The 27,477-nt window shown below is 42.6% G+C and overlaps 2 protein-coding genes and 1 long non-coding RNA gene across 14 annotated transcripts in view; 1 reads left to right on the forward strand and 2 right to left on the reverse strand.

Moving 5' to 3' along the window:
- Window positions 1–1,906: 1,906 nt before the first annotated feature.
- LOC129830146 (lysosomal amino acid transporter 1 homolog) lies at window positions 1,907–8,416 on the reverse strand. 6 transcript variants are annotated; one of them, XM_055892443.1, is made up of 9 exons: window positions 7,620–8,415; window positions 5,908–5,964; window positions 5,430–5,636; window positions 5,206–5,335; window positions 4,903–4,990; window positions 4,180–4,331; window positions 3,965–4,057; window positions 3,629–3,814; window positions 1,907–3,326 (listed from the first exon to the last, which is right to left on the reverse strand). In XM_055892443.1, the coding sequence occupies exons 3-9, from the start codon at window positions 5,633–5,635 to the stop codon at window positions 3,237–3,239; spliced, it is 945 nt and encodes a 314-aa protein (XP_055748418.1). In that variant the 5' UTR covers window position 5,636; window positions 5,908–5,964; window positions 7,620–8,415; the 3' UTR covers window positions 1,907–3,236. The 6 variants fall into 6 exon arrangements, with proteins under 6 accessions (XP_055748418.1, XP_055748417.1, XP_055748421.1 ...); XM_055892442.1 differs by having other exon boundaries at window positions 6,631–8,415; XM_055892446.1 differs by having other exon boundaries at window positions 7,700–7,793.
- A 42-nt stretch (window positions 8,417–8,458) lies between these two features.
- On the forward strand, window positions 8,459–15,961 carry LOC129830148 (uncharacterized). 3 transcript variants are annotated; one of them, XR_008755495.1, is made up of 3 exons: window positions 9,751–9,840; window positions 14,659–14,763; window positions 14,955–15,961. It is a non-coding gene; the product is annotated as an uncharacterized LOC129830148 (long non-coding RNA). The 3 variants fall into 3 exon arrangements; XR_008755494.1 differs by lacking the exon at window positions 9,751–9,840 and adding an exon at window positions 8,459–8,531 and having other exon boundaries at window positions 14,659–15,961; XR_008755493.1 differs by having other exon boundaries at window positions 14,659–15,961.
- Window positions 9,057–27,477, reverse strand: part of LOC129830145 (E3 ubiquitin-protein ligase TRIM33-like) — a 33,250-nt gene continuing 14,829 nt past the window's right edge. For all 5 annotated transcript variants that reach the window (XM_055892439.1, XM_055892437.1, XM_055892441.1 and 2 more), the window contains 9 exons: window positions 26,594–26,735; window positions 23,687–23,750; window positions 23,289–23,451; window positions 13,229–13,641; window positions 12,897–13,020; window positions 12,435–12,509; window positions 11,915–12,067; window positions 10,317–10,367; window positions 9,057–9,786 (listed from right to left, as the gene is read on the reverse strand). In XM_055892439.1, the coding sequence (XP_055748414.1) occupies window positions 9,568–9,786; window positions 10,317–10,367; window positions 11,915–12,067; window positions 12,435–12,509; window positions 12,897–13,020; window positions 13,229–13,641; window positions 23,289–23,451; window positions 23,687–23,750; window positions 26,594–26,735 (1,404 nt within the window). In that variant the 3' untranslated portion in view covers window positions 9,057–9,567. The remainder of the gene's footprint in view (window positions 9,787–10,316; window positions 10,368–11,914; window positions 12,068–12,434; window positions 12,510–12,896; window positions 13,021–13,228; window positions 13,642–23,288; window positions 23,452–23,686; window positions 23,751–26,593; window positions 26,736–27,477) is intronic.

Below are 27,477 nucleotides of genomic sequence, written 5' to 3' on the forward strand. Positions count from 1 at the left end.
CATTTGCTTAACAAGTCGCCTGGACTCACTCTGTGTGCAATAATAATGTTTAACATGATTTTTGAATGACTACCTCATCCCTGTACCCCACACATACAATTATCTGTAAAAGGTCCCTCAGTCGAGCAGTGAGTTTGAAATAGATTTAACCACAATAACCAGGGAGGTTTACCAATGCCTCGCAAAGAAAAGGTAAAAATGTGACAATTTTCCTGTCCTGCTAAGCATTCATAGTGTAATGAGTATATTGTGTGTCAGGGAAAATGTATGGCGTATAGAGTACATTATTTTATTTAGGAATGTAGAGAAGTAAAAGTAGTCAGAAGTATAAATAGTAAAGTACAGCTACCCCAAAAAATGACTTATGTAGTAATGCTTAAGTATTACTTAAGAAGTTCACACCACTGATTATGTTTACTTAGCTTCATGATATGCCACACCTGTCAGGTGGATCGATCTTCTTGACAAAGGATAAAATTCTCACTAACAGGGATGTAAACAAATTTGTGCACAGAATGAGAGAAATACGCTTTTTGTGAGTATGGAATTTTTCTGGAATCTTTTATTTCAGCTCATGAAACATGGGATCAGCACATTACATATTGCGTTTCTATTTTTGTTCAGTGTACTTTTTACACCCAAAAGTACTCATTACATTTTGAATGCTTATCAAGAGAACATCCCTGTTCATTCGTACTGCCTCTGATCTGGTGGACTAACTAAACACATGCTTAGTTTGTATATTATGTTTGAGTGTTGGAGTGTGCCCCTGCTTTGCTTAATATAAGGAATTTTAAATGTTTTTTACTTTGATACTTAAGTATATTTAAAACCAAATACTTTTGGACTTTTACTCAAGTGGTATTTTACTGGGTGACTTTCACTTGAGTCTTTTTCTATTAAGGTATCTTTACTTTTACTCAAGTATGACAATTGGGTACTCTCACCACTGTCCAAAACATGCATCTTGTTTGCAAAAAGCCACTAAAGTAATATTTTTTTGCAGTGGCAGAGCAATTAACAGAGCACTTAAGTGTTATGTTTGAGGCAAATCCAAGACAACACATTACTGAATACCACTCTCCCAGTTTTCAAGCATGGTGGTGGCTGCATCATGTTATGGGTATGCATGTAATCGTTAAGCACTGGGGAGTTTTTCAGAATTTAAAAAAAAAAGGAATGGAGCTAAGTACAGGCAAAATCCTAAAGGAAAACCTTGTTCAGTCTGCTTTCCACCAGACTCTGGGAGATGCATTTACCTTTCAGCAGGACAACTCTAAATCACAACACCAACTCTACACTGGAGTTGCTTACCAAGAAGACAGTGAATGTTCCTGAGTGGCCAAGAAAATCCAGGGCAAGAGCAGAAAAGGGTTGTCTAGCAATGATCAACAACCAAAATGCCAGATCTTGAAGAATTTTTAAAAGAATAATGGGCAAATGTTGCACAATCCATGAGTGGAAAGCTCTTATATGTATGACTCTATATGGTACTATTGAAATCAGGGGTTGGAACTGGTTCAGGGAACCGAAAAAGACTAACATTTGAGGAACGGAAACAGAACCAGGAACAAAAGTGATCTAGTGTTCTGAAACAAAAATATTCATAATGCCTAGTACATAATTGTGAATTTATGCTAGTAATAGCCTAAACTTAAATTAATGAGTTATTTTGTAAAATGTGTTGATTTAATGTAACAAAAAGGACAAAATAGGAACTATACTGAAAATATAAACCCAACAATTGCTGATTTTTCTGAGTTACAGTTAATATAAGGAAACAAGTAAATTGTAATAAATTCATTAAACCCTAATCCATGGATTTCACATGGGTGGGCCTGAGGGGTCTGAATACTTTCCAAATGCACTGTGTTGTGGAAAAATTCTTACACAGGGACACTTGAGGTCAATCTAAAATGAATCATTGTTTATTGTCAGCTGGCTGAAGAGGTTCCAACTCAATGCACCATAGTACATGTCAATCAGGAGCTCTCCCTGGGCAGACCCAGCAGTTGTCTTATATACGCCTATACAGAGATGTTATATTGCATGATTTAGCATAATCATTAGCGTTTTGTTTCATTCATGTGACTGACCAATAGTTTCATAACATGTGATAGGCTGATAACACGATCTGTGCGTACTGCAAAATTGTAGCTACTGATAGGTGATTTGTAGTCAGACACTTGCATGAACAGAAATTGGTTTATAGAACACAGTTAGAGCACAAACATTAAAATTACTTTTCATGAATTTTATTATACAATCTTGAAGTCCAGCCAAAAACAATACGGGCTGGATATGGAAGGCGGAAAATGACGTCATGTTCCCAGCATATTTAACACTAAAGATCAGGTACACTGGCCAAATGACAGCAGGGCTCCATACAAATTCAGTTGTTAAAAGCATGATTGTGTCCTATTGAGCGTGTTAGTGAAACATAAATCAAAATGAAAGACATTCCCAATTTCTTTAGAACATTGTCTTTTTCCTGCCTAAATGTGGGAAATGAGACATTATCAACGTGATAAAATTTTAAATCCTTCCTGTGCATTTCTGTACTGATGCAACACCATTTGTTAGGGAACAGACTAAGAAAGAAACAGGGAGCATCATTACTCTGTGCTTACACTGAACAAACATGAGGTCAAGTCTCCAGACTGGATACCATACCCTCAAGTGGTCAACAAGAAGTACATAAATCTAAAATGTACAATTCAAAATGCTTAAAGGCAACTGATGTAAACGATCAAATAAATTAAGTACAGTACTTCAGACATTTACACTTTAATGAAGTTCATGTGGATTTATTGTAACATGTCAAGACACTAAGATGTCTTGGTGTCTGTATACTCAAGTCATGAAGTGATCTGCAAATGTTTTTTTTGTCAATCACTTCTGAAATAAAATAAGACTATTCTAATACGACAATGTTCCCTGTAGTGACCAGTAGTAGTGTCATGATTGTCAGGACAGGTTTATAACAAATTTAAAATACTAGAAGTATTTAGACAAACGGTTGGAAGATCCTTCACTAAAAGATTAAGAGCAATTAAGAACAGTTAAAATAATCTACAGCTGATTCCCAATTAACATCTTTCTCATAACACAAATCACAAATATAACGACACAGTGAAAAGTGATTTCCTGTGTTTGTCAAAGTTTAGGAATGTGAGTGAGAGTCTTGGGTGGGGATAATTGTCTGAACTGCTAGATCCAGCACAAAGGGAGCAGTTTCATTTGTCCAGCAGAGGAGCTCTCTCATCATGCTGCGATTCCAACTCCAGAGGGGCATTATTGCGGTATATCAGGAACTGTACAGAGATCTGAAGCAGCGAGTCAAGGGAATTCATGAAGTTGAAAAAAACTAATACGGTCAAACTTTTACATACTAGAAAGGAAACACATTCCAACAACTGCATGCTGGCATATAGGATAATGTACTTAGATAATACTAGTCAAATCAACCTGAACCTGTTGCATTTGGATAAGTTAATTGGGGTAATTGGAATACAAGACAAAGTCAAAAGCAAAAGTTAAGTGTTATGTCAAAGCACACAACATATTGTTGGATATTACAAAAACATTTGGTGGAGAGGCCCAGTAGGCATTTTAATGAGAAGGATACCAGGACGTCTAGAGATAGGGTGCCCAGGCTTCCTATGAGCCAGGGCAGGTGGTGGATGATGTAGCTTCCCTCTCCCTGGCCTTGCTCAGGGTTCTTCAGCAGCACACTCAGGCCGTACGTAGTGTTACCCAGGATGACCAGGGCAAACAGGAAGTAGGACAAACCCTCCGTCGACTTCCTTGTGTACTACCAGAGACAGAAACATTCTAAATATAATAAGAAAAAGGTCCATGCAAAATTTACAGGTAGGTTTGCCTCCACTGTAAAAATGATCTGTCTATCCAGTACTCGTTCACTTCCTTACCAACCCCTCCCACTCCCCCTTTTAAGACTCACATTAGTGTGCATCTGTGGCAGTCTGGAGCCGAGGTAGAGCACTGAGGATATGGAGCCAATGGTAAACCCAATGATCTCCTTGGTGCTGAAAGCCTGGACACAAAGACAAAGCATCTGCATGTCACTCAGACAGATAAAAGGTTGGCCAGGGGCCAGAATGAATCAACAAATCAATTACATTAACATCCACTGATTACACAAAGCCCATATTTTACCTTAACACTGTCCACAGTAGTTGACAGCAAGGCCCGCCCCTTAAACCCAGAGAGGACCACATCCTGTTGGGACCCTGACCCAGGTAAGGCAACGAGGCTGGCAGAGAAGCACAGTATATAGACTATACCAACTACATTTAGAACCGACCTGTCTGGGTAAAGGAAAAATAATGCTATTAGTTGTCAATATTGGTAGATGCCGCCTCAGCAAAGTCATCCAACAAAGGGTCACGGTGTCAACGGTTGCGACAACAATTATGAAACGAAATATGGTGGTGATGCAAAGTATTGCTGACATCACACTAGTTTTGTATGATTCTTCCTCCTGTGTAATGAATGTCTGTTTCTCAGCATCTAATCCTGGGGACCCTCTGTGTATAGGCTACAGCAGTCTAACCTGACACCCGTCAGGTTCACTGAACTGTTAAATAACAACTGTATGTATAAAAATGTTGCGGCGTCCTGGAATGAACATTTGCGTCATGGGCAGAACATAGAACAATGTGGACAAGCCATTCCTTGTTCTGTCATGCATTTGTGTTACACTGGGACCACAGTTTGTAATACAGTATAACACAGAGGCCTCAGTTAATAGTTAATAGTCAGTTAATAGTCAAAGCGTGGAATGTACACTGGCCAATGGCCTTTATTTATTATTGACAAGACAAATCTCACAGCAGCTAATTTCGTAGGGAGATCAAATACATTAACAGACAAACTCACTGTTATTCATCCTGTGCTTAGATACGTAGTAAAAGTACAATCCCAGCATCAATAAGTCAGCCAGGACATAATACACTGCTGTGTATGTCTGTATGAGAAGGGGGAGAGACGTGTCAGTGCGGTGGACACGGGGATATACTAGTTTAAATGCATATTATTACACTTTTTCTCTTCACTTCACATCTTTTCATTAGTATCTTGGAGTTGAAAATAGAGGGATAAACTGAAATTGTCATGCTTGACAAACATTTGTTATTGAAACCATTTCAGTAATATTGACTGACCCAAATAGCTGTCACTTACCTGTAGCGGCAGTTGGTCAGCTAAGAATGAGCCTACAAGATTGCAGGAGTCACCCCCCAGCCACAGCAACAGAAACCAAATGGACAAGGCGCTGTCCATATTCCCACTCTTACAAGAGCTGTAGTATTGCCTGTATTCATGAACACAACAAAATAAGAAGAGTAAAGGTGTTGTCCATACATTGGAAATGGCCTGAAATAATGTATTCCCCAATCAAGACTTACGGCAGAGAAGAAACCATGAAGCACACTATAGACAGCAGACCCAGGATGACACTGGCCATGTCCCTGGCGTCCTGGGCACATTCCCCCAGCCCTTCCCAAACCCATACCGATCCATTGGGGCATACAGAGCTGAAGTTTCCATCAGTGTTCCATCCAAAAGACCCCCGCTTGAGGACACCATCAGCTGAACCCATATTCAGGCTCATGCTAAGCAGAGGGGAAAGGGTTAAACGAACAAGCTAGACAATATAGCTAAATAAACAACAAGCTGCCGCTTATTCTTTCTATTGACAAAACGTGTTTATAGCTCAGTCTCAAATGTACTATCTGCTATGGAATTGAGTGAAGTCGGTTTGTACTGATAAAGACTTTTCAGCTGGGGACAATGATGTTACTCGCTGAGTTTTTACAGCTGGCTTTGCTTCAAACGTCTTCTAGGACAAAGGTTGTGGTCAAACACAAAAATAAAGTATCTTACCTGATTCTCGGGCGGTTATTGAAGTGTCCAGGGAGGCACAATGCCTTTTTCAGACGTCTGTTTGCAAAGGTTAGGGAGAAAACAATTTAGCTCAACTGAACTGATTGGAATATGATCTCCAACGTCAGAGAAAAGGCGGAGTTAGGACGACAGATGTAGCTCACCATAGAGATCCGATTAAAAAACGTACTCATTCTTCATTTTATGTGTAACAGGTCAATGTAGAAATTGTTTGTAGTATACCTCCGTCCAAAAACAAATCAACTAAATGTTCAAATCATAGCACAAAATAATAATCTCGAACTAGTTAACTGCGTTTGTGGGGGACGTTTCTGGAATTTAGGATGTATCTTGAAATAGACAGACACGATGAATTGTCCTCAAGTTCCTGTAACTTGAAGTTACAGAACAGCGGCAACCTGTGTCCACATGTCACATGTTCGCATCAGATATCAACAGTCCTCGTTAGTTGGCCTCATCGATCTGCGTGGCAATTCTGTCATTAGTGTGCAGCAAGCCTCCCTCCCCACTGTCTTCGAAAATCTACAGGCTTTACATTTTTTCATAAAGCTGTGAAAATTAAGACATATCATGTACATCTGATGTTCGCTACGGCAAATGTCCCAGCTATTCTAACGATCGCACGCAAACGACTCGACAGGTAGCCAATTACTCCCATGAAATTGTGACAAATTTTTGTTTATTTTGAACAGTATGGCTTACCTCACACAAACTCAACTCTGCTTGGCTTTCAGCTCGCGGGAGTCTTCGATCTAAATACTGTTGTCAGCTGACCCTGCTCACCTGACTGATGACTCAGCACAGAACTATGCTTATCCAAAGAAACTGTATACAATGACGAGATGATCTAGTCTCCTCCTCAAAAATGGGAGTTGTTGTTCCAAAGGCGGGAGGTCTGCTTATCGGGGACATATTGACGGGAGCAAACCCTCTTGCTTCCTCTCTGCTCTGAAATCATGTCAGTTTATTCTACCAAATACCTCCCCTATAGACTATTTTGGTCTGGGTTCAACTATGTCACAAACATGCATCTGACACTGATTTTTGTTTATTTATTTTACTCCCTCTCCCCTTTTCGATATTTTCTCATCGCTGCAACTCAAACGGGAGAGGCGAAGGTGGAATCATGCCCGAAACATGACCCACCTAACCGCGCTCCTTAACACGGAAACCAGCTGCACCAATGTGTCTTTTTTCTCTTCAGATTTTCATTTTTAATTAATTTGAAAAAATGTCTAAAAACATAATTCCACTTTGACATTATGGGGTATTGCGTGTAGGCCAGTGACAAAAAAATCTAAATTCAGGCTAACACAAGGCAATTAGGAAAAAGTCAAGGGGTGTAAATACTTTCTGAAGGCATTGTATGAATGACACCAGAGGAAAGACCGACAGAAGCCAAAGAGAAATATGCTACTGAAAGAGACAAGGAAGGAAGGAAGTTCAGAGACGGATCACTGTCATTTACACCATACACTTTAACATTTAATTTGAATAATGTTGAAGTACTAACAATGGAATGTTCCTCAATAAAATGGAAGATGGGTCTTTTAAACAGGTGTCCTAACTCAGAGGTCACACGGCTATGGATGAGTACAATTTTATGTGGTTATCAAACTGTATTCCTATCGTGTAATACTTTGTATAAAAGTGCCATGTATGTCAAGTGTATGAATAATGTATAAAGTTACCTTTGTCCTCTGAAGATGGATGGGCCAATCAAATCAACAAACAAACAATAGTAATGCTGGATAATAAATTATTACTGTGCCTTGTGTAAAAACGTATATCCTCGTCAGAACCAGCAAATCGCTGTAGACCAAAGCCGTGTTGGGCGGTCAGTTCTCCAGCTTGGCTCGAAGCTCTTCAATTTTTCTTACGTGCTCATGTTTTGCCATTAGGGTCATGTTCAGGGACTGCATAGTAGTCATGTGTCTGAACCGGATCAGAGACGGCACAGTCCATAAGCAGCGCACCTTGTTCTTCATCCTCAGTTGGAGCAGGAGGTTTCGGTCTTCTTTCAAAAAACACCAGGTCTCTTTTGAATGTGCTAGTTCCACGCGAAGAGTGTTTTTTTTTTTTAATATAGGTATTTTTCCCTCAACGTCACTCGACGAAATGTGTACTACCACCAACCATCTTTTTCTGAGCTTCAAGTTACATCGACCGGGAAACTATGGAAGCTCACAATACCATTACATTTGGAAGAAACTGAACAATGTTCATTAGCACCTCCTTCGCCGGGCTGTAATTTAAACGTAGTCATTGCGACTTTCAGTGAGAAATGCATCGACTACAGTTATAGCTAGTAAGCTAATGATAGCAATAGCATAAATCGCTCCGGAAGTTATCAACACAGTAGGAAGTAAATTAGAAAGTTGGAGGCGGTATAATGCATATAGCCTATTGGCGACCGGGGTCAGCCTGCAGGCACCCGGACCGCCACAAGGACTCGCTAGGGCGCGATGAGCCAAACCCTCCCCTAACCCGGACGACGCCGGAGCAATTGTGCGCAGTCCTATGTCACAGCCCGGGTCTGACCGCTGCAGCCCTCGGGAGGCCCCTGACTCCGATTTTAATAGTAATGCCACAGCAGATGAGATGTAAGAAAATAACTTCCATTAAAATGTTTACACCTTTGACAATACAGTACTTTTAGTTGATTGATATTTATTAATGCCATTTCCTGTTTAAGAGTGATGTACTTAAAGAACGAATTAACCCCTTTTAGTGCTGATGGTCTCTCAGGGTGGGGTAGCCTATTTACTTGGGTATGTGAGATGGAGGGATCTTGATGACTCACAGTCTTGTCCTTCAATGCTGCACAATTTTGACTGATGTAAAAAGAGAAGTCCGTTTGGGTAACTAACTTCATTTGAAAACCTGCACCGTATTATCTCGAGTTGCACATTTTTCAATTTCATTAACCATTGTGACTCAGTCTGAGTCCTTGATTGTAAAACCCATTGCCAACCTGGTATTAATTTAAAACCTTTTATCCTTTATTCAGATCATATTGAGATTACAAATCCCTTTCCCAAAAAGAGACCTGATTTATATCATGAAAAAAGATCACAGAAACATGTTCAATCTTTTCTCAGAGGCTGAAATTAAGTTGTCTTGCAACATTGACAGTAAATATTTGAACATATTTTATTTATTGGTGAAAGACCAAACAAGCCACTGGTTTTTCCTCATTTGGTTTTTCTTATTTACAGCCAGTAAAATATTTCAAACAGAATACAAATACTTGTTAGGTCATTCATGTCAAACTTTATAGTACATTAAGATTAATAGGGGAAATGGGAGTTTTGGATATTTTATAAAGCATGTTTCACATATTATCATAAATGATAATATAAAAAAAAGACTACTGCAAACAAAACATACTTTCAAATCTGTACAAGCATTTTCTTGAACATCCATACATTCCCACAGAGGAAATTAAGGAGTGGAACTTCCAATAGGTCTTTAAAAAGTCCAGTTTGCCAGATAGACTAATTTAATTTCTATTTTACAATAAGTAAGAGGCAAAAATGAAATAAACTTAAATGTGTACAATAGGTCTTGCATTTGATGAGGAAGACAAAATCCTTTCACTTCTCCTGACCTTTTCTTTTCCTTTTTTAACACTGATTCTCACTTGATGTGAAGCATATTTTCATCTGTTTTTAACCGCTTGCGTTTAGGCTGCACAAACTCATCCTCTGAGTCTTCTGTGAGATCTGCCTCCTCTCCAACTGGGGCCTCAGGCTCCTCTGGTACCTCGGGGAAACTTTCGTCTGGGTATAGCTCCAGCAGCCTCTCCTCAAAGTACAAACTCACGGCTTTCCCTGCCTGCGCCACCTCTGAGTCCGCCTGCCAGGTGGGAAGGAGGGGGAGAGGGCACCATTTAACAGGAGGGATGAATGGGTAAGGAATGGGAGGGGAGGAGATGGAGCACACTAGAGTGGGTTAAAGGTCCAACGCAGCTGTTTTTATCTCAACCTTAAATCATTTCTGGGTAACAATTAAGTACCTTGGTGTCATTTTTTTCTCTCCAATTAAAGTTTTCAAAAATAATTCGCTTCTTAGCAATTTCTCAAGCAAGAATTTTGCTTGGACTGGTCTGAGTTCTGAAAACTTGCTGTTATTGGCAGAGGTTTGGAACTCTTTCTTATTGGTCTAAACAAATTTACCCCAAAACTCCATCCCATCAAAACAGGCTGAAATTTCAGGCAGTCTTTTCAAACAGCTCTTATACTAAAAAAAGGCATTATTATCATTTTCACAATATTATTCTAACCTCAGTGTGGAAATGCAAATAAAACACAGAAAACCCACATTTTTAACAGTGGCAGGGTGGGCAGCCTAACCTTTCCCCTCCATGTGTATTAGAAACAGCTTACCTGCACATTACTCTGTTTCTCCTCATCATATACCTGGATTATTCGAGACATCTAAAAAAGGGGTGATAACAGTACAATAAAAGACAAAAAAGCAGAAGGGGGAGGGGGTTTCACAGCAGACAGGTTATAGGTAACAACCATGTGTACTGTCACTACCCGTGGTCTTTGTGCCTACGTAAAATACACCCCTTATTGAACTGGTGTCCAAATGTGGTGTCTCATCGTCATTCCTCCATAAACGTTTTCACTTACTGTCTAACTTATTGAGGATGCAGTTGCAGACCTTGCCATTACATTTCCCAACTAGTCTAGTGTCTTTACCTGGCTGCTTCTGCCTGTTGAATTCTGAACAGCATCCATGGCCTTGCTGTGGGTCCTGGCGTATTCCTGGGAAAGACGTCTTTCAATTTCTCTCCCTGCTAAATCGGCTAGCTTGACTTACTAGCCTCGACACTGACAGTCCCTTCACTGATACCTAGTAAGTGTCTCTTTAAATCTTAAGTTTGCATATATAACACATCGTGCTGGACCGTTAACTATGTCAACTGCAACCAATAGAAAACCTTTTAATGTTACCTCCACAACTCAGTTCCTCATTGATTCTCTCAATACAAGGTAGTATATTGGTCCCCTCTTTTCCATTTCAAATCACTATTGAAAATCTAAATCACAAAATTCCTTGTAAATCTTTTTTCCCCTAAACACATCACTTGAAAACATGTCCAGAGAGATTAAATTAAGAAAGTAAACATTGACAACATATTAAACGGTCCAATGCAACAAAGAGCCCACACAAGGGACAAATTTTGCATTTGAAAAGTCCAAGTATTTGTGTTAGTATCTAGTGAAAATATACACTTTAAAAGAAAAATTCCACCCTCAAATAATCTTCTGCAAAACGCAGCATCATATGACGCAAAATACACCATACAGGCTGTATTTCTGTATTTTTACAGTTATACATCTTGAAAACGTGATTGCTGACATGCAAAACATTGTGACTAACGAAACAAATACTAAGAGATAGCTTGCACAAGATATTAAAGGAAAACTCCACCCAAAAACAATCAAGTCAAAGACAAACTATCAATCATTGATAGAAACGGTTAGCTATAATGAATACAGACAAAACGGAATGTATTAGCATTTTAAAGGTAATCTCTGCAAGAAAGCGGCAAGTTATTTAGAATGACAATAATGGTTAAATGCTTTATAGATTTGCTTGTTTTGTCAACTCATAAGTAAAACAATCAAGGAGTCTTAGAGAGCCTGCTTACAAAATAACTGACCAGGAAGGCATTAAATTAGAGGCCATGAATATATTCCGGTTGGATAATCGGCACATAGGCAAATTATTTTTGCAACACCACAGTCACAACAAACAGCCCAGTGTGAGTACCTAATAACTGCATCCGGTCATCCAACATGAATCCCTGCAGGTGCCCAAGCTCATGCAAAATGGTGTGATAAGGATATTAACCTTCTGCATAGTGCATTTCCACTGCCCGCATACAGTATTAATTTACATGTGTTCTCCTGCATCCATTCAACTTTCACTCAGCCCCATCTCATCATGCATGGAAGTCATGCCCACTCACCTCGTTGTATTTGGCACAGTTGCTGAAGACCAGTCGCACGTCCGAGACAAACTCTATGGGGCTCTGGTAGTGTTGGACGTGCTTCAACTGTAGCTTCTGTTTCACCAGGGTCAAGTCCATGGGCTTCTTGATGATTTTGTAGTAATTAGGGATCTGGTGAGAGGGGAACACCATGGTTAGAGAGCCATATTGGATCATTATTTTATTATACAGAACATTATGGTTATAGCCACAATGCTGAAGTAAAGTGGTGCTGTGGGCATAGGGAAGGATCCATAAACCAACCAAATGTATTTATAAATACAATGTATTATTTTTAAATCAGCAGTTGACACTACGTGCTTTTACAGAGATCTGGCCAAGACCCCAAATAAAGCAATGGCAGAATCAAGAGCACAGTGCTCAGGAAAAAGTCCCAAGAAAGAAGAAACCTAGAGAGGATGTACTCTAGAGTACATGTGGCCATCCAGGTCAGATAGAATACAGGTGGCATTGCCTTTTACAAGCTTGTGATACTTACAGAGGGAGGGACAGGCTCCTGGAACCCCTCGCTGAGCTCATGGCAGAAAACGTTCAGCAGGAGACGCTCACACCTCTGCAGAGAGTGAGGGAGACAGACAAAGAAATAGAGGGAAGGGCGGTTATGCAGGAGAACATTACACAACTGCTTAACATTCCTCAGCTAGGACAGAGAGAGAGGGACAGAGATGAGGAATGTGTCCCTCTGGCTGAACACAGCAAATTAAGATGAAAGGAGTAGCGCATCAAGCTTACTAAATACAAGTTTTCCGTAATTCACATACTCCTTAATAAGAGAAGTGTACTAAATGAATTTATACTGATTTACTCCTCAAATGTGAGGGCATCTAAAGTCAACTGAAATTCACTGATATAAGTAGTGGGGAAATGCAGTGGCAGGAGCAACTACTAATGCTATCGGAAAGCCATATTCTAGGTATTACAGGTGGATGGTTCCACTGACCCTCTGGTCCTCAGGACTCAGGCCCTTCTCACTGGTGTCTTTCTCGCTACGAGGCTCGTCGTCAGGCTCGTACTCCAACTCCGGGCTGGCCAGGCTCCGGCAGAACGTGCACATCCACTCTCCACTGAGGGGGGAAACAGAGAGAAAATGTGACACAACAACCCAGATATATAGGCATATACATGGGAGAAAGATAGCCGATGTGTGGCAAGCTTTCAGCATCCAATGTTAAAGGGCTTATCTGTTGAAATATGAATGAAAATCATTCTTATTCTGACACTTAGTCAAAGCCAGCCTGTGTGTATGCATGTAGTGGTAGATCAGTGGCTCACCTCGGGGAGCACTTCAAGGTGGGGATGTGACAGGTGATGTGGAAGACTTTGGGGCAGCGGTCACAGCAAAGCAGCTCTCCCCCGTTGTTGCACACAGCACACCAGTCCTCGTTGGGGTCGTCATCCTTCCCTCCCGCCCCGCTCTGGTTGGTCCCCATTGCAGTGCGTGGAGTTCGCAGGGTAGCAGGCCCGGCTCCCTTGCTGTTGGTCAGCGGGGCGTCTGAGGGCTTAGTGGATGGGCTAATGCTAGGGGCTTTGCTAGGCCCGTTGGCCCCGCTGCAGGCCTCCTGGTCCTGGGGCTCAGTTTTGACGTGCTCCCCCAACTTCTTGAGGGCGTCCTGGACAGAGGAGGCGGAAGCCACAGAGCCCAGCACGGGGAGAGGGGGAGTCCGGCTGATCTCTGGACTACTCATCTGTGGGACAGATACACACACGTTAAAAAAAGCTGAATGCTTTCAAGTGGGTTAAGTACATTGATAATTCTGGTGTAGCACCAATGAGGCCGAAACTTCCTTAAAAATGTTAACCTTTGACCATTACCAATAACAGGAGAGGATAGAATTTTTGTTGGGGGGGGATATGGTATTTGTACCTCTAACTCACTCATCCTTATTCATGATTATCTGTAATCATGGTAGCCTCCACATTAAATGTAGACGTGTTCGGAAACATCTATTCTTATCTTCAATAAATGTGACTCAAATGACAATACATTATTCACCATTCAGTTCCTATTGGGCAAAGCATAATCTGAAACAACCAAAACAAACTGCAAATATATCCAACACGTTTGTCATAAGCTTGACATAGTCATGGTGTGCAAGGAATATGGGACCAAATACTAAACGTTTGACTATTTAATACACAGTGGGCCAGTTTCACAGACAGGGCTTAGATTAAGCCAAGAGTAGGCCTTAATGTGTACTAGTTAAACTAGGACATTTAAGTAGCTTTCGTGAACGTGGCTTAAATTTGGCTTTGTTAGTCAGACTATGGAGTTCTGGAGTAAGGTAAGTAAGCCTAAATGAGAACACCTGGGTTAAGCCTGACTAGGTTAAGTATGAGTACATGCTGTTGGTCTAATGGTGCTCATAAAAACCCGGAATGGAACCGAAAACACCATTACTGGTGTTAATCTTGAGGCAAAAACAATTTGTTCAAAAAACCTAGCGAGTATGAAAAAAGACTATTAAAACTAATTTTGTCAAACCATGCAGTTATTGTAAGTAAAAACCATACTACTGCTACTAAGCAAACGAAAAATAGTGGTTGGGCTGCAATTTGCAGTGAATTCAATGGAAATGAAAATGTAACCAAAAGAAGAGTACAAAAACTTCAGGTGAGATATCTTCATTATTATCAGTATTCCACATTTCTCATATTCATATTTGTGTGACATCACTTATATTGAATGATATCTGCCTTTATAGAACCTTACACTGGCTTTAAAAAGAGAGAATGCAGAGATCAGAAGAGAGCAATATACTACTGGTGGTGGACCTGTCTGGAATAATAGAGCACCGGCAACCTCCATGGTATACCAGACGATTACCATTTGGACAGTTCAGATAAAGAACTGAGCACAAATGGTATATATACACCAAAGAAAGTAAATTGGTTACTTCCTTTGGTAAATATATTCCACTGTCTGTGTCAATCTTTATTCTTCTTTCATTCTAAGGACCATATGAGTTTATTTGTGCTTCAAACAGTGTTCTTTTTTCAGAGGAAAGGAATCTGAACAGGTTGGAAGTGCCAGTGAACAGTGAGTGTGTACCCTCTACATCTGCTATAGCATCCCTGAGAGAAGATGCTGCCACCATCTTTCAGCAGAGATCAAAAGAGATGACCATGCATGACAAGTTAGCCAGAGAATTTCATGAGCATAAAATGAAATATCTGAAGGAAGAACATGAATTGAAATTGAGAATTCTACAGGTTGAATTGGACTGCTCTGCTCTGCCTGCGGTTACGGAACCCCTACCTGTCACAGACCTGCTGCTTTCAACTCTTAATGATCGGCTATGAAAAGCCAACTGACATTTATTCCTGATTATTATTTGACCATGCTTGTCATTCATGAACATTTTGAAAATCTTGGCTCTCTCTAATTTTCTCTTTCTTTCTCTCTCTCGGAGGACCTGAGCCCTAGGACCATACGACTACCGGGCATGATGACTCCTTGCTGTCCCCAGTCCACCTGGCCTTGCTGCTATTCCAGTTTCAACTGTTCTGCCTGCGGTTATGGAACCGCCACCTGTCCCAGACCTGCTGTTTTCAACTCTTAATGATCGGCTATGAAAAGCCAACTGAAAATTATTCATGATTATTATTTGACCATGCTTGTCACTTATGAACATTTTGAACATCTTGGCATAGTTCTGTTATAATCTCCACCCGGCACAGCCAGAAGAGGACTGGCCACCCCTCATAGCCTGGTTCCTCTCTAGGTTTCTTCCTAGGTTTTGGCCTTTCTAGGGAGTTTTTCCTAGCCACCGTGCTTCTACACCTGCATTGCTTGCTGTTTGGGGTTTTAGGCTGGGTTTCTGTACAGCACTTCGAGATATTAGCTGATGTACGAAGGGCTATATAAAATAAACTTGATTGATAGATTGATATGAAGTTGGAAGAGAGAGGTATGAGCCAAAAAAGATACAATAATGAGACAATTGTGATTACCAGCCACGGTGAACAATATGATATGTAAAAAATAAATGTTTTGTAATTTGGATATTCATGAGTGTGAGTATTTAATCACCACAAACGACATTTAAAACTAGCCTTGGTTTAGTCGCTCATTTAATTATGCTGCACACTATTTTAATTGTGTACAGAACAAACATTATCAAAGCAAAAATAAGCCATAATGAATACATTACATATTTAAATGCATATCATCTAGTTGAAGTGCTGCAATGTGAAAGCTTGCAGCATCTTCATGGCTTGAAACGCAATCTAGTGATGCACCGATAATTACATTTTTGGCCGATACCGATATCCGATACTTTCCTTGTCAAAAACACCTGATACCGATAACCGATATTTACAATTTTAGCGGGCTTTTAAGCGTTCTGGTACAGTTAAATAGTTAACACACACAGCGGTTTAAGGCACATGGGGTGGTGCACAATCGGCCCAGCGACGTCCGGGTTTGGACAGGGCAGGACGTCATTGTAAATAAGAATTTGTCCTTAACTGCTTTGCCTTGTTAAATAAAGGTTACACACACACACACTGACCAAAAAGTTATTTTGTTAGCATTTACGCATGTCCCCATTACCAGTAAAACATAATCAAAACCTATTTCTTTCACTTACTTGCTGCGCTGTTTCGTTGTTTATTTGTTCAGTCATTTCATTCTCAAACAGGATTTCTATGGAACGCCGTTTGGGTCTTTGTGTGTCAAAAATATACTATTTAACACTATTTGATGTGTCAAATACGCTGAATATGACTGCACGTCACATTAAAATTTAAACCGTTTTAACGGAGTTATTGCACATTGATTACACTATCACTCGTACTTCATGTCACAACGATTCATCGATATGTATGCTATATTCCGGAGTTCCAAATTAAGCAGCAGCAGCTGAAAAGATGAGCTCCTACAAATATTGAAATTTAAATGTTTTTTTAGAGTAAAGTACATCGAAAAAAATCAAAAGAAAACTGCAAAATGAATAGGAGACCAAACAAGCAGCAAACAAAGAAGAAAGGCTTTTGAAAAAGTAACAATTTTTTCATAAAATTATACCGTTTTCTTAGCTAGCTAAGTTGTTTACCTGTTGCTAGGCAGTTGCTAGGGACATTCCTGGAAGAAGCTAGCTAGCTAACAAGGAGTGTCTAGTTGGCAGAAGAGAAGAAGGGACAAAGAAGGGACAAAGTGGGACAAAATAAGGACAGAAGAAAAGGGAAAGGGGGGAAAGGGGACATTAAGGTGAAGCAGTCCTCTAAAGACACAAAAGACAATAATACAAGAAACAACACTTCTATTGCCTCTCCCTCTACGATACGCATTTCCGGGTTGGAGCGAGTAGTTGCATTCCGCTTTGCTCCACAGGTAGTATTACATTTCATTTCATTACAGTACAACAGTTTGATTTGTTTGATCTTAGCTGGCTACATAGCCGTCTTTGTATCCAAGATAATTGTGTAGTCTAGAGTAATTGTCGAGGTTACCTAGCCAGTTAGAGGTTACCTAGCCAGCTACACTTTCAAACAAAGTCAACAACGCAGCCACTGCTAGCTAGCCTATTTCACCAGCCAGCAGTACTATATCATTTTAGTCAATAAGATTTTTTGCAACGTAAGCTTAACTTTCTGAACATTCGAGACGTGTAGTCCACTTGTCATTCCAATCTCCATTGCATTAGCGTAGCCTCTTCTGTAGCCTGTCAACTATGTGTCTGTCTATCCCTGTTCTCTCCTCTCTGCACAGACCATACAAACGCTTCACACCGCGTGGCCGCTGCTACTCTAACCTGGTGGTCCCAGCGCGCACGACCCACGTGGAGTTCCAGGTCTCAGGCAGCCTCTGGAACTGCCGATCTGCGGCCAACAAGGCAGAGTTCATCTCAGCCTATGCTTCCCTCCAGTCCCTCGACTTCTTGGCACTGACGGAAACATGGATTACCACTGATAACAGTGCTACTCCTACTGCTCTCTCCTCGTCTGCCCACGTGTTCTCGCACACCCCGAGAGCTTCTGGTCGTCGGGGTGGTGGCACTGGGATCCTCATCTCCCAAGTGGACATTCTCTCTTTCTCCCCTGACCCATCTGTCTATCACCTCCTTTGAATTCCATGCTGTCACAGTTACCAGCCCTTTCAAGCTTAACATCCTTATCATTTATCGCCCTCCAGGTTCCCTTGGAGAGTTCATCAATGAGCTTGACGCCCTGATAAGTTCCTTTCCTGAGGATGGCTCACCTCTCACAGTTCTGGGTGACTTTAACCTCCCCACGTCTACCTTTGACTCATTCCTCTCTGCCTCCTTCTTTCCACTCCTCTCCTCTTTTGACCTCACCCTCTCACCTTCCCCCCTTACTCACAAGGCAGGCAATACGCTTGACCTCATCTTTACTAGATGCTGTTCTTCCACTAATCTCATTGCAACTCCCCTCCAAGTCTCCGACCACTACCTTGTATCCTTTTCCCTCTCGCTCTCATCCAACACTTTTCACACTGCCCCTACTCGGATGGTATCGCGCCGTCCCAACCTTCGCTCTCTCTCCCCCGCTACTCTCTCCTCTTCCATCCTATCATCTCTTCCCTCTGCTCAAACCTTCTCCAACCTATCTCCTGATTCTGCCTCCTCAACCCTCCTCTCCTCCCTTTCTGCATCCTTTGACTCTCTATGTCCCCTATCCTCCAGGCCGGCTCGGTCCTCCCCTCCTGCTCCGTGGCTCGACGACTCATTGCGAGCTCACAGAACAGGGCTCCGGGCAGCCGAGCGGAAATGGAGGAAAACTCGCCTCCCTGCGGACCTGGCATCCTTTCACTCCCTCCTCTCTACATTCTCCTCTTCTGTCTCTGCTGCTAAAGCCAATTTCTACAACTCTAAATTCCAAGCATCTGCCTCTAACCCTAGGAAGCTCTTTGCCACCTTCTCCTCCCTCCTGAATCCTCCTCCCCCTCCTTCCTCTCTGCTGATGACTTCGTCAACCATTTTGAAAAGAAGGTCGACGACATCCGATCCTCGTTTGCTAAGTCAAACGACACCGCTGGTTCTGCTCACACTGCCCTACCCTGTGCTTTGACCTCTTTCTCCCCTCTCTCGCCAGATGAAATCTCGCGTCTTGTGACGGCCGGCCGCCCAACAACCTGCCCGCTTGACCCTATCCCCTCCTCTCTTCTCCAGACCATTTCCGGAGACCTTCTCCCTTACCTCACCTCGCTCATCAACTCATCCTTGACCGCTGGCTACGTCCCTTCCGTCTTCAAGAGAGCGAGAGTTGCACCCCTTCTGAAAAAACCTACACTCGATCCCTCCGATGTCAACAACTACAGACCAGTATCCCTTCTTTCTTTTCTCTCCAAAACTCTTGAACGTGCCGTCCTTGGACAGCTCTCCTGCTATCTCTCTCAGAATGACCTTCTTGATCCAAATCAGTCAGGTTTCAAGACTAGTCATTCAACTGAGACTGCTCTTCTCTGTGTCACGGAGGCGCTCCGCACTGCTAAAGCTAACTCTCTCTCCTCTGCTCTCATCCTTCTAGACCTATCGGCTGCCTTTGATACTGTGAACCATCAGAACCTCCTCTCCACCCTCTCCGAGCTGGGCATCTCCGGCGCGGCCCACGCTTGGATTGCGTCCTACCGGACAGGTCGCTCCTACCAGGTGGCGTGGCGAGAATCTGTCTCCGCACCACGTGCTCTCACCACTGGTGTCCCCCAGGGCTCTGTTCTAGGCCCTCTCCTATTCTCGCTATACACCAAGTCACTTGGCTCTGTCATATCCTCACATGGTCTCTCCTATCATTGCTATGCAGACGACACACAATTAATCTTCTCCTTTCCCCCCTCTGATAACCAGGTGGTGAATCGCATCTCTGCATGTCTGGCAGACATATCAGTGTGGATGACGGATCACCACCTCAAGCTGAACCTCGGCAAGACGGAGCTGCTCTTCCTCCCGGGGAAGGACTGCCCGTTCCATGATCTCGCCATCACGGTTGACAACTCCATTGTGTCCTCCTCCCAGAGTGCTAAGAACCTTGGCGTGATCCTGGACAACACCCTGTCGTTCTCAACTAACATCAAGGCGGTGACCCGTTCCTGTAGGTTCATGCTCTACAACATTCGCAGAGTACGACCCTGCCTCACGCAGGAAGCGGCGCAGGTCCTAATCCAGGCACTTGTCATCTCCCGTCTGGATTACTGCAACTCGCTGTTGGCTGGGCTCCCTGCCTGTGCCATTAAACCCCTACAACTCATCCAGAACGCCGCAGCCCGTCTGGTGTTCAACTTTCCCAAGTTCTCTCACGTCACCCCGCTCCTCCGCTCTCTCCACTGGCTTCCAGTTGAAGCTCGCATCCGCTACAAGACCATGGTGCTTGCCTACGGAGCTGTGAGGGGAACGGCACCTCCGTACCTTCAGGCTCTGATCAGGCCCTACACCCAAACAAGGGCACTGCGTTCATCCACCTCTGGCCTGCTCGCCTCCCTACCTCTGAGGAGGTACAGTTCCCGCTCAGCCCAGTCAGGACTGTTCGCTGCTCTGGCACCCCAATGGTGGAACAAACTCCCTCACGACGCCAGGTCAGCGGAGTCAATCACCACCTTCCGGAGACACCTGAAACCCCACCTCTTTAAGGAATACCTAGGATAGGATAAAGTAATTCTTCTAACCCCCCCCCCTTAAAAGAGTTAGATGCACTATTGTAAAGTGGTTGTTCCACTGGATATCATAAGGTGAATGCACCAATTTGTAAGTCGCTCTGGATAAGAGCGTCTGCTAAATGACTTAAATGTAAATGTAAATGTTAAATGTATGCTATGGCGCTGGTAAAGTTGTCTCACGCACCTACAGTGCTGGTCCTAAAAAAAAGCTAGCTAGCTCGTGGATGCAACCAATGTTCTTCCCCAAAAACATAGCAAAACGACAATCTGTTTCAGGAACTATAGTTAGCTAGCTAACTATATAGCTAGGTGTCATCATCTAAAATAACCCTAATTTATAAGACAGTTCTTACTTGATTAATGGTGGTCGGACACATTTATGTGAAGATAGCCACAATAAGGATTAGCCACAATAGTGGACTTTGCGGTTAGCATTCAAAATAAAAGTATTGCATAATTCTACTATTTGTATTAATTTGCATCACTGTCAATGACATACTTTTATTTATTTTAAAGACAAACCGCAAATTCCACTATTGTGCCTAATCCATAACTCGGTTCGGTAAAGACCTCACTAGCCAGATTAAGCTAGTTGGCTGCTTATAACGTTAGTTTTGGGCAACAGGGTTAAGCAGCTGGCTAGCTATTTATTTTCATGAACTGAAGTTCATGTGGGGTACCTAACTAATACTTACAAGGATTCCCAAATCATTGCTAAAAATAATGAAAACTACTGCAGTTTCTACGGGTCATTGTTTTCAGGTTTGTTGCATTGGTGCTAGCTAGGTACTAAGCTAAAGCTAGCTACCCCAGAAGTTGCGGTCAAACAAATGATGCTTTATTACCAACGCGGTACTGTAAACACATCGTTCGTGGCCGGTGTTTGCAGACTTTTTTGTACAGCTTTGACAGTGCTACTGTATCTTTTTTGACACGCAAAGACCCAAACGGCGTTCCATAGTATGTTTCTCGTGAAGCTAATAGCAGTGACGCTATGACTGTGTGACTCCGGTAGGGAAACATCTGAAAAATAGCGCACTTAGTAATGTGTACCAGTGCTCAACCAGTCAGCGACAGCCAACATCACCCACGACAGAGAACGGTTGATTGTCAATGGCAATTAATTCCATTATCTTGGCTTTAATGGATTTCAACTTTGAGTTGTCTCACTGAAATTGTGTTACTCTTTCAAATGACTGCTTGACTTGTTGACTGCTCGATCCACACAGCAGACATTGTGTTATATAGGTATGCACGTCAGCTTTGACATCGGTTTTGTACATTGGCGTTAAACTAGACATTGGCCGATACCGATGTTGGCATTTGTAGCGAATATCGTCCGATTCCGATGTGTTCACCGATATATCGTGCATCCTTACTGGAATCGATTTTTTCATGCTCGACCATCCCTCTCGTGCGGATATGAGCTCTGTTGTATCTTTGCTGCTCAGCTGTTGTGGGATTTATGTATGGAGTGAATAAAAAGTTACTCTGACCTATCCACTGTCACCAAGTAATAGTCCACTATGTTGTCCTCTCTGAAACTGAGCACACAATGAAGAGTTGAGAAAAATTCTTGAATCGTGAGTTGCACCCTTCCAATGGGCAACAATGTTTGGAAAATCTGAATTAGGAGTGCCTACACCTTGAACATTGATGGAAAACCAGTTCTTACGGTTCCTGTAGACTCCTCAGCATCAGGAGTTGATGGACACTTGATGGGAACATGACATCCATCTACACAGCCAATCACTCCTGAAAGTGCCCATATTCATAGAATTGCACTTTATCGTTGGCTTGGCCAGCAGCATCAGGAAACTTGATGTAAAGACTCCTCAGTACACAAATGGCCGTGCAGACTTTGAACTATTTTACACACAGTTGCTTCACTGGCACCACACAAATCACCAGTTTCACGATGAAAGATTACAAAAACCTCAAAGTGATCATAACTTGGAGAGAATTGGGTAAGGACCTTCCTCTTTGAGACAGAGAGGAAAGTCTAGGCTCAAGCAAAGATGCATTTTCTTTGTACATTTGAAAGCAGCCTCGAAAAGCTATTTCATCAAAGTAATTTAATGGATTACTCCTATCCACAAGTACTCATCTGGCTGGCCTCTGGAGTGCATGTTGGTCTTCATTTAGATATTCGAAATAGTCCATCCTCCCTCACAAACAGTACTAAGCAGAAGTTAAACCTGCCTCTTTGAAGGATTAATTTAAGCTTCAATTTAGTCCTAGAGTACCTCTAATCCTCTCTTGCAATCGGCTTTGTTTAATCCAGAACAAGCTAAATCTATTGCTATTTTAAGATAAGTCTGTACAAGTCACTTTGAGTTAAGACAGCTGAAACAGGCATTTTAGTCTGAGACTAGGCTTAAGCCTTGTCTGTGAAACCAGTCCAGTAAGTGAATTTGTCCAAATACTTGTGACTTCTTCAAATGGGGGGACTAGATACATAAAGTGTTTTCATTTCTAAACAGTAAAACAGATATGTAAGAAAATACCCCGGTGACATTCTTTACTGTCACCTCATATGAAACATTTGATCTCAAATCCAAAATGCTGGAGTATAGAGCCACATTTAAATATTTTAGCTTCACTGTCCAAATAAATAGAGGAGAGCATACATAGCCTCAGGTACATAGATACCTGCTAGATTAAGATCAAGGTACTGACAGGCTAGGAGGTGAAAAAGCTGGGCCGTTTGAGATGTGTTACCATGCACGCGCTCCTCCCTCCATCCTTCCCTCGCTCCGTTTTGACGTTGGAGGTGGTGGTTCCTGAGAAGCCACACTCCTTCTCGATTCCGGGCTCCTGCTTGACTTTGACCTGCTGTTCCATTGGGGCGCTCGCTGGCACTGGCCTCCCCGCAGAGCCACAGCTGAGGACACAAATGTACACACACACACACAGTCAAGACCTCCAATACAATCATCCATATACTTTTACATGTATAACAGTGAAATGAGGACTCATTGTTTAGGAGTGACTCTATGGTACAATATCTGCATTCCTACCTTCTGCCCATCCTTTTGGATGTTCCACAGCTTTATGCAATAGTGTCATTTGAACTTTTTGAGCAGAGTTCTAGTATTAAACCTGTGTGTCGTCATTACCTGCCCCTGCTTCCTGTGCTGGAAGTACTGGATGGCCGCACGGGCGTGTGGGAGTTTGATAAGCCTGTGGGTGGGAGATAGACAGAGAGCAAGGAAGAGGCAGTAATTAGGACGGAATATTTTCCTGAAAATCCTTCCTGAGAAAATTGCAACCATACCGGTATTCCTGTTCAAACTGGAAATGCTAATTAAAGCAAATAATACCAGCAGCAAAAAAAAAAAAAAAAAATAAAAAATAAAAATCGGACATGATTGTAACACTGTAAATGGAGAAATATGGATTTGAATCTAACGGTTTGTTATTGTATTTGCCACAATTTAATAAACTCAAAGATCTGTCAAAGTCACCACGCTATTTCGTTGATTTAGGCCTACAATATTATTTACATTTACATTTAAGTCATTTAGCAGACGCTCTTATCCAGAGCGACTTACAAATTGGAAAGTTCATACATATTCATCCTGGTCCCCCCGTGGGAATTGAACCCTGGTCCCCCCGTGGGAATTGAACCCACAACCCTGGCGTTGCAAGCGCCATGCTCTACCAACTGTTATTAGCCAACAGCCTGGTGACAATTACACTCATTTTAGCTTACCTTGATGTCAGCCAGCTTGTTGGCACTTTTCTCTCCCCTTGCACCTGGCTATCAGGGGAATTTCAGAAGGTTGCGGCTGTTTTTACTTAATGATAACCCGCTTATTGTGGAGACTGTCACAGGGAACATTATCCAATTCCAGCTAAACAAACATAAATAGGCCTAGTAGTGGATATTCAGCAGCACCATAGTAGCAGAGATTTGTGAATGTGGAGATTGCCTTCAGTAACTTCGTTAAGACATCGCATGAAGCCTACACATGATAGTCAGCAATGCAATTTATAAAAGTCAGCAATGCAATTTAAAAAAGTCATGCAAGTTGCCCAAGTGATGTTTTCTATTGGAGACTTTACGTCAAGTAGGCTTAATATGGTAGGCTGCTAGCGTTGTGATGAATAGTTTAATGTATGAATGAAGCCAGAGAGTTGATATGTCCGGTTCATGCAGCTATTCACACATGCATATTTTGTATTTTTTCTTTAGTGCGGCATATTTAAAAATATATACACTGCTCCAAAAAATAAAGGGAACACTTAAACAACACAATGTAACTCCAAGTCAATCACACTTCTGTGAAATCAAACTGTCCACTTAGGAAGCAACACTGATTGACAATAAATTTCACATGCTGTTGTGCAAATGGAATAGACAAAAGGTGGAAATTATAGGCAATTAGCAAGACACCCCCAAAAAAGGAGTGATTCTGCAGGTGGTGACCACAGACCACTTCTCAGTTCCTATGCTTCCTGGCTGATGTTTTGGTCACTTTTGAATGCTGGCGGTGCTCTCACTCTAGTGGTAGCATGAGACGGCGTCTACAACCCACACAAGTGGCTCAGGTAGTGCAGTTCATCCAGGATGGCACATCAATGCGAGCTGTGGCAAAAAGGTTTGCTGTGTCTGTCAGCGTAGTGTCCAGAGCATGGAGGCGCTACCAGGAGACAGGCCAGTACATCAGGAGACGTGGAGGAGGCCGTAGGAGGGCAACAACCCAGCAGCAGGACCGCTACCTCCGCCTTTGTGCAAGGAGGTGCACTGCCAGAGCCCTGCAAAATGACCTCCAGCAGGCCACAAATGTGCATGTGTCAGCATATTGTCTCACAAGGGGTCTGAGGATCTCATCTCAGTACCTATTGGCAGTCAGGCTACCTCTGGCGAGCACATGGAGGGCTGTGCGGCCCCACAAAGAAATGCCACCCCACACCATGACTGACCCATCGCCAAACCGGTCATGCTGGAGGATGTTGCAGGCAGCAGAACGTTCTCCACGGCGTCTCCAGACTCTGTCACGTCTGTCACATGTGCTCATGTGCTCAGTGTGAACCTGCTTTCATCTGTGCAGAGCACAGGGCGCCAGTGGCGAATTTGCCAATCTTGGTGTTCTCTGGCAAATGCCAAACGTGCTGCACAGTGTTGGGCTGTAAGCACAACCCCCACCTGTGGACGTCGGGCCCTCATACCACCCTCATGGAGTCTGTTTCTGACCGTTTGAGCAGACACATGCACATTTGTGGCCTGCTGGAGGTCATTTTGCAGGGCTCTGGCAGTGCACCTCCTTGCACAAAGGCGGAGGTAGCGGTCCTGCTGCTGGGTTGTTGCCCTCCTACGGCCTCCTCCACGTCTCCTGATGTACTGGCCTGTCTCCTGGTAGCGCCTCCATGCTCTGGACACTACGCTGACAGACACAGCAAACCTTTTTGCCACAGCTCGCATTGATGTGCCATCCTGGATGAACTGCACTACCTGAGCTACTTGTGTGGGTTGTAGACTCCGTCTCATGCTACCACTAGAGTGAGAGCACCGCCAGCATTCAAAAGTGACCAAAACATCAGCCAAGAAGAATAGGAACTGAGAAGTGGTGTGTGGTCACCACCTGCAGAACCATTCCTTTATTGGGGGTGTCTTGCTAATTGCCTATAATTTCCACCTTTTGTCTATTCCATTTGCACAACAGCATGTGAAATGTATTGTCAATCAGTGTTGCTTCCTAAGTGGACAGTTTGATTTCACAGAAGTGTGATTGACTTGGAGTTACATTGTGTTGTTTAAGTGTTCCCTTAATTTTTTTGAGCAGTGTATATTCTTAGTCCACGGGAACTGTTCAAAATATTCCTTGGGAAACGGAAAGGGGTATGGTCAGGAAGTCCAGGGACACCGGTATTCAACCCTAGCAGTAATATAGAAGTCATGTGATACAAACGATTATCTTCATAAAACGTGACAGTGATATGAGCATTTGCTTTTTGACAAATGATTTAAAATCATAGATGGGATTGAAACTGTGTGCGTGTGTGTTGTATTCCTCCAGTACCTGAGGAGCCAGGTGAGTGTGTGGAGAGTCCGGGGGAGGGGTTCATGTCCACGGGGGGCCACAAGCCCAGCTGAGGGTATGTGCTGGCTGAGATCCAGCGACTCAGGAGGGCGTCCAGACTGCTGGAGCCTGCGTCTTCCAGCTGATGGCGCCAAAGCATCCAACCACAGGAAAATAACATCGAATTAGTGGTCATTTTCAGCTCACCTGGGGAACATTTCTGATGAAGAATCCCCATGTACAGTGCATAGTGAAAGCCTATACACCCTTTGCACAGTTGTCACATTTGGCTCGCTTAAATTAAAAATCTAACAATGGATTTAAAAATCTGGATTTTCCCCAACGGATCTACACAAACTAGTCCACACTTCAAAATTAAAAATGATATACATTCTTGGAAATAAAAACAAAGACTTATTGATAGCATTAGGTCTTCACACCCCTGAGTCAATACTTTTGCCAGCAATTACTGCTGTAAATCATTTTGAATACGGTTCCACCAACTTTCCACAACTCTTGGGGCAACATCTATACATTGCTCAAGCTCAGTCAAGTTATTTGAGGATCACTGATGGACAACAATATTCAAGTATTGACTGATTTTCATGCAGATAAGTCCGGGATAAGATTACACCACTTAGAAACACTGAACACCTTGTGGAAAGCCATTATGGTGCATATTTGACCTTTGACCTAATTTGCACCCTGAAAAATACATCTCTATCCCAGTGTAAGGTCTTCAGAAGACTAAGGCATGTTTTCCAACAGCGTTTTTACCTGTGCTTTGCCTCTTTAACAAAACTCCCCAGTCCCTGCCGGTGACAAGCATGCCCATATTAACATGATGATGCCACCACAATTCATGAAATATATGAAAGGTTCAC

This window comes from Salvelinus fontinalis, chromosome 31 (genome assembly GCF_029448725.1).
Source record: "Salvelinus fontinalis isolate EN_2023a chromosome 31, ASM2944872v1, whole genome shotgun sequence".
NCBI classification, from domain to species: domain Eukaryota; kingdom Metazoa; phylum Chordata; class Actinopteri; order Salmoniformes; family Salmonidae; genus Salvelinus; species Salvelinus fontinalis.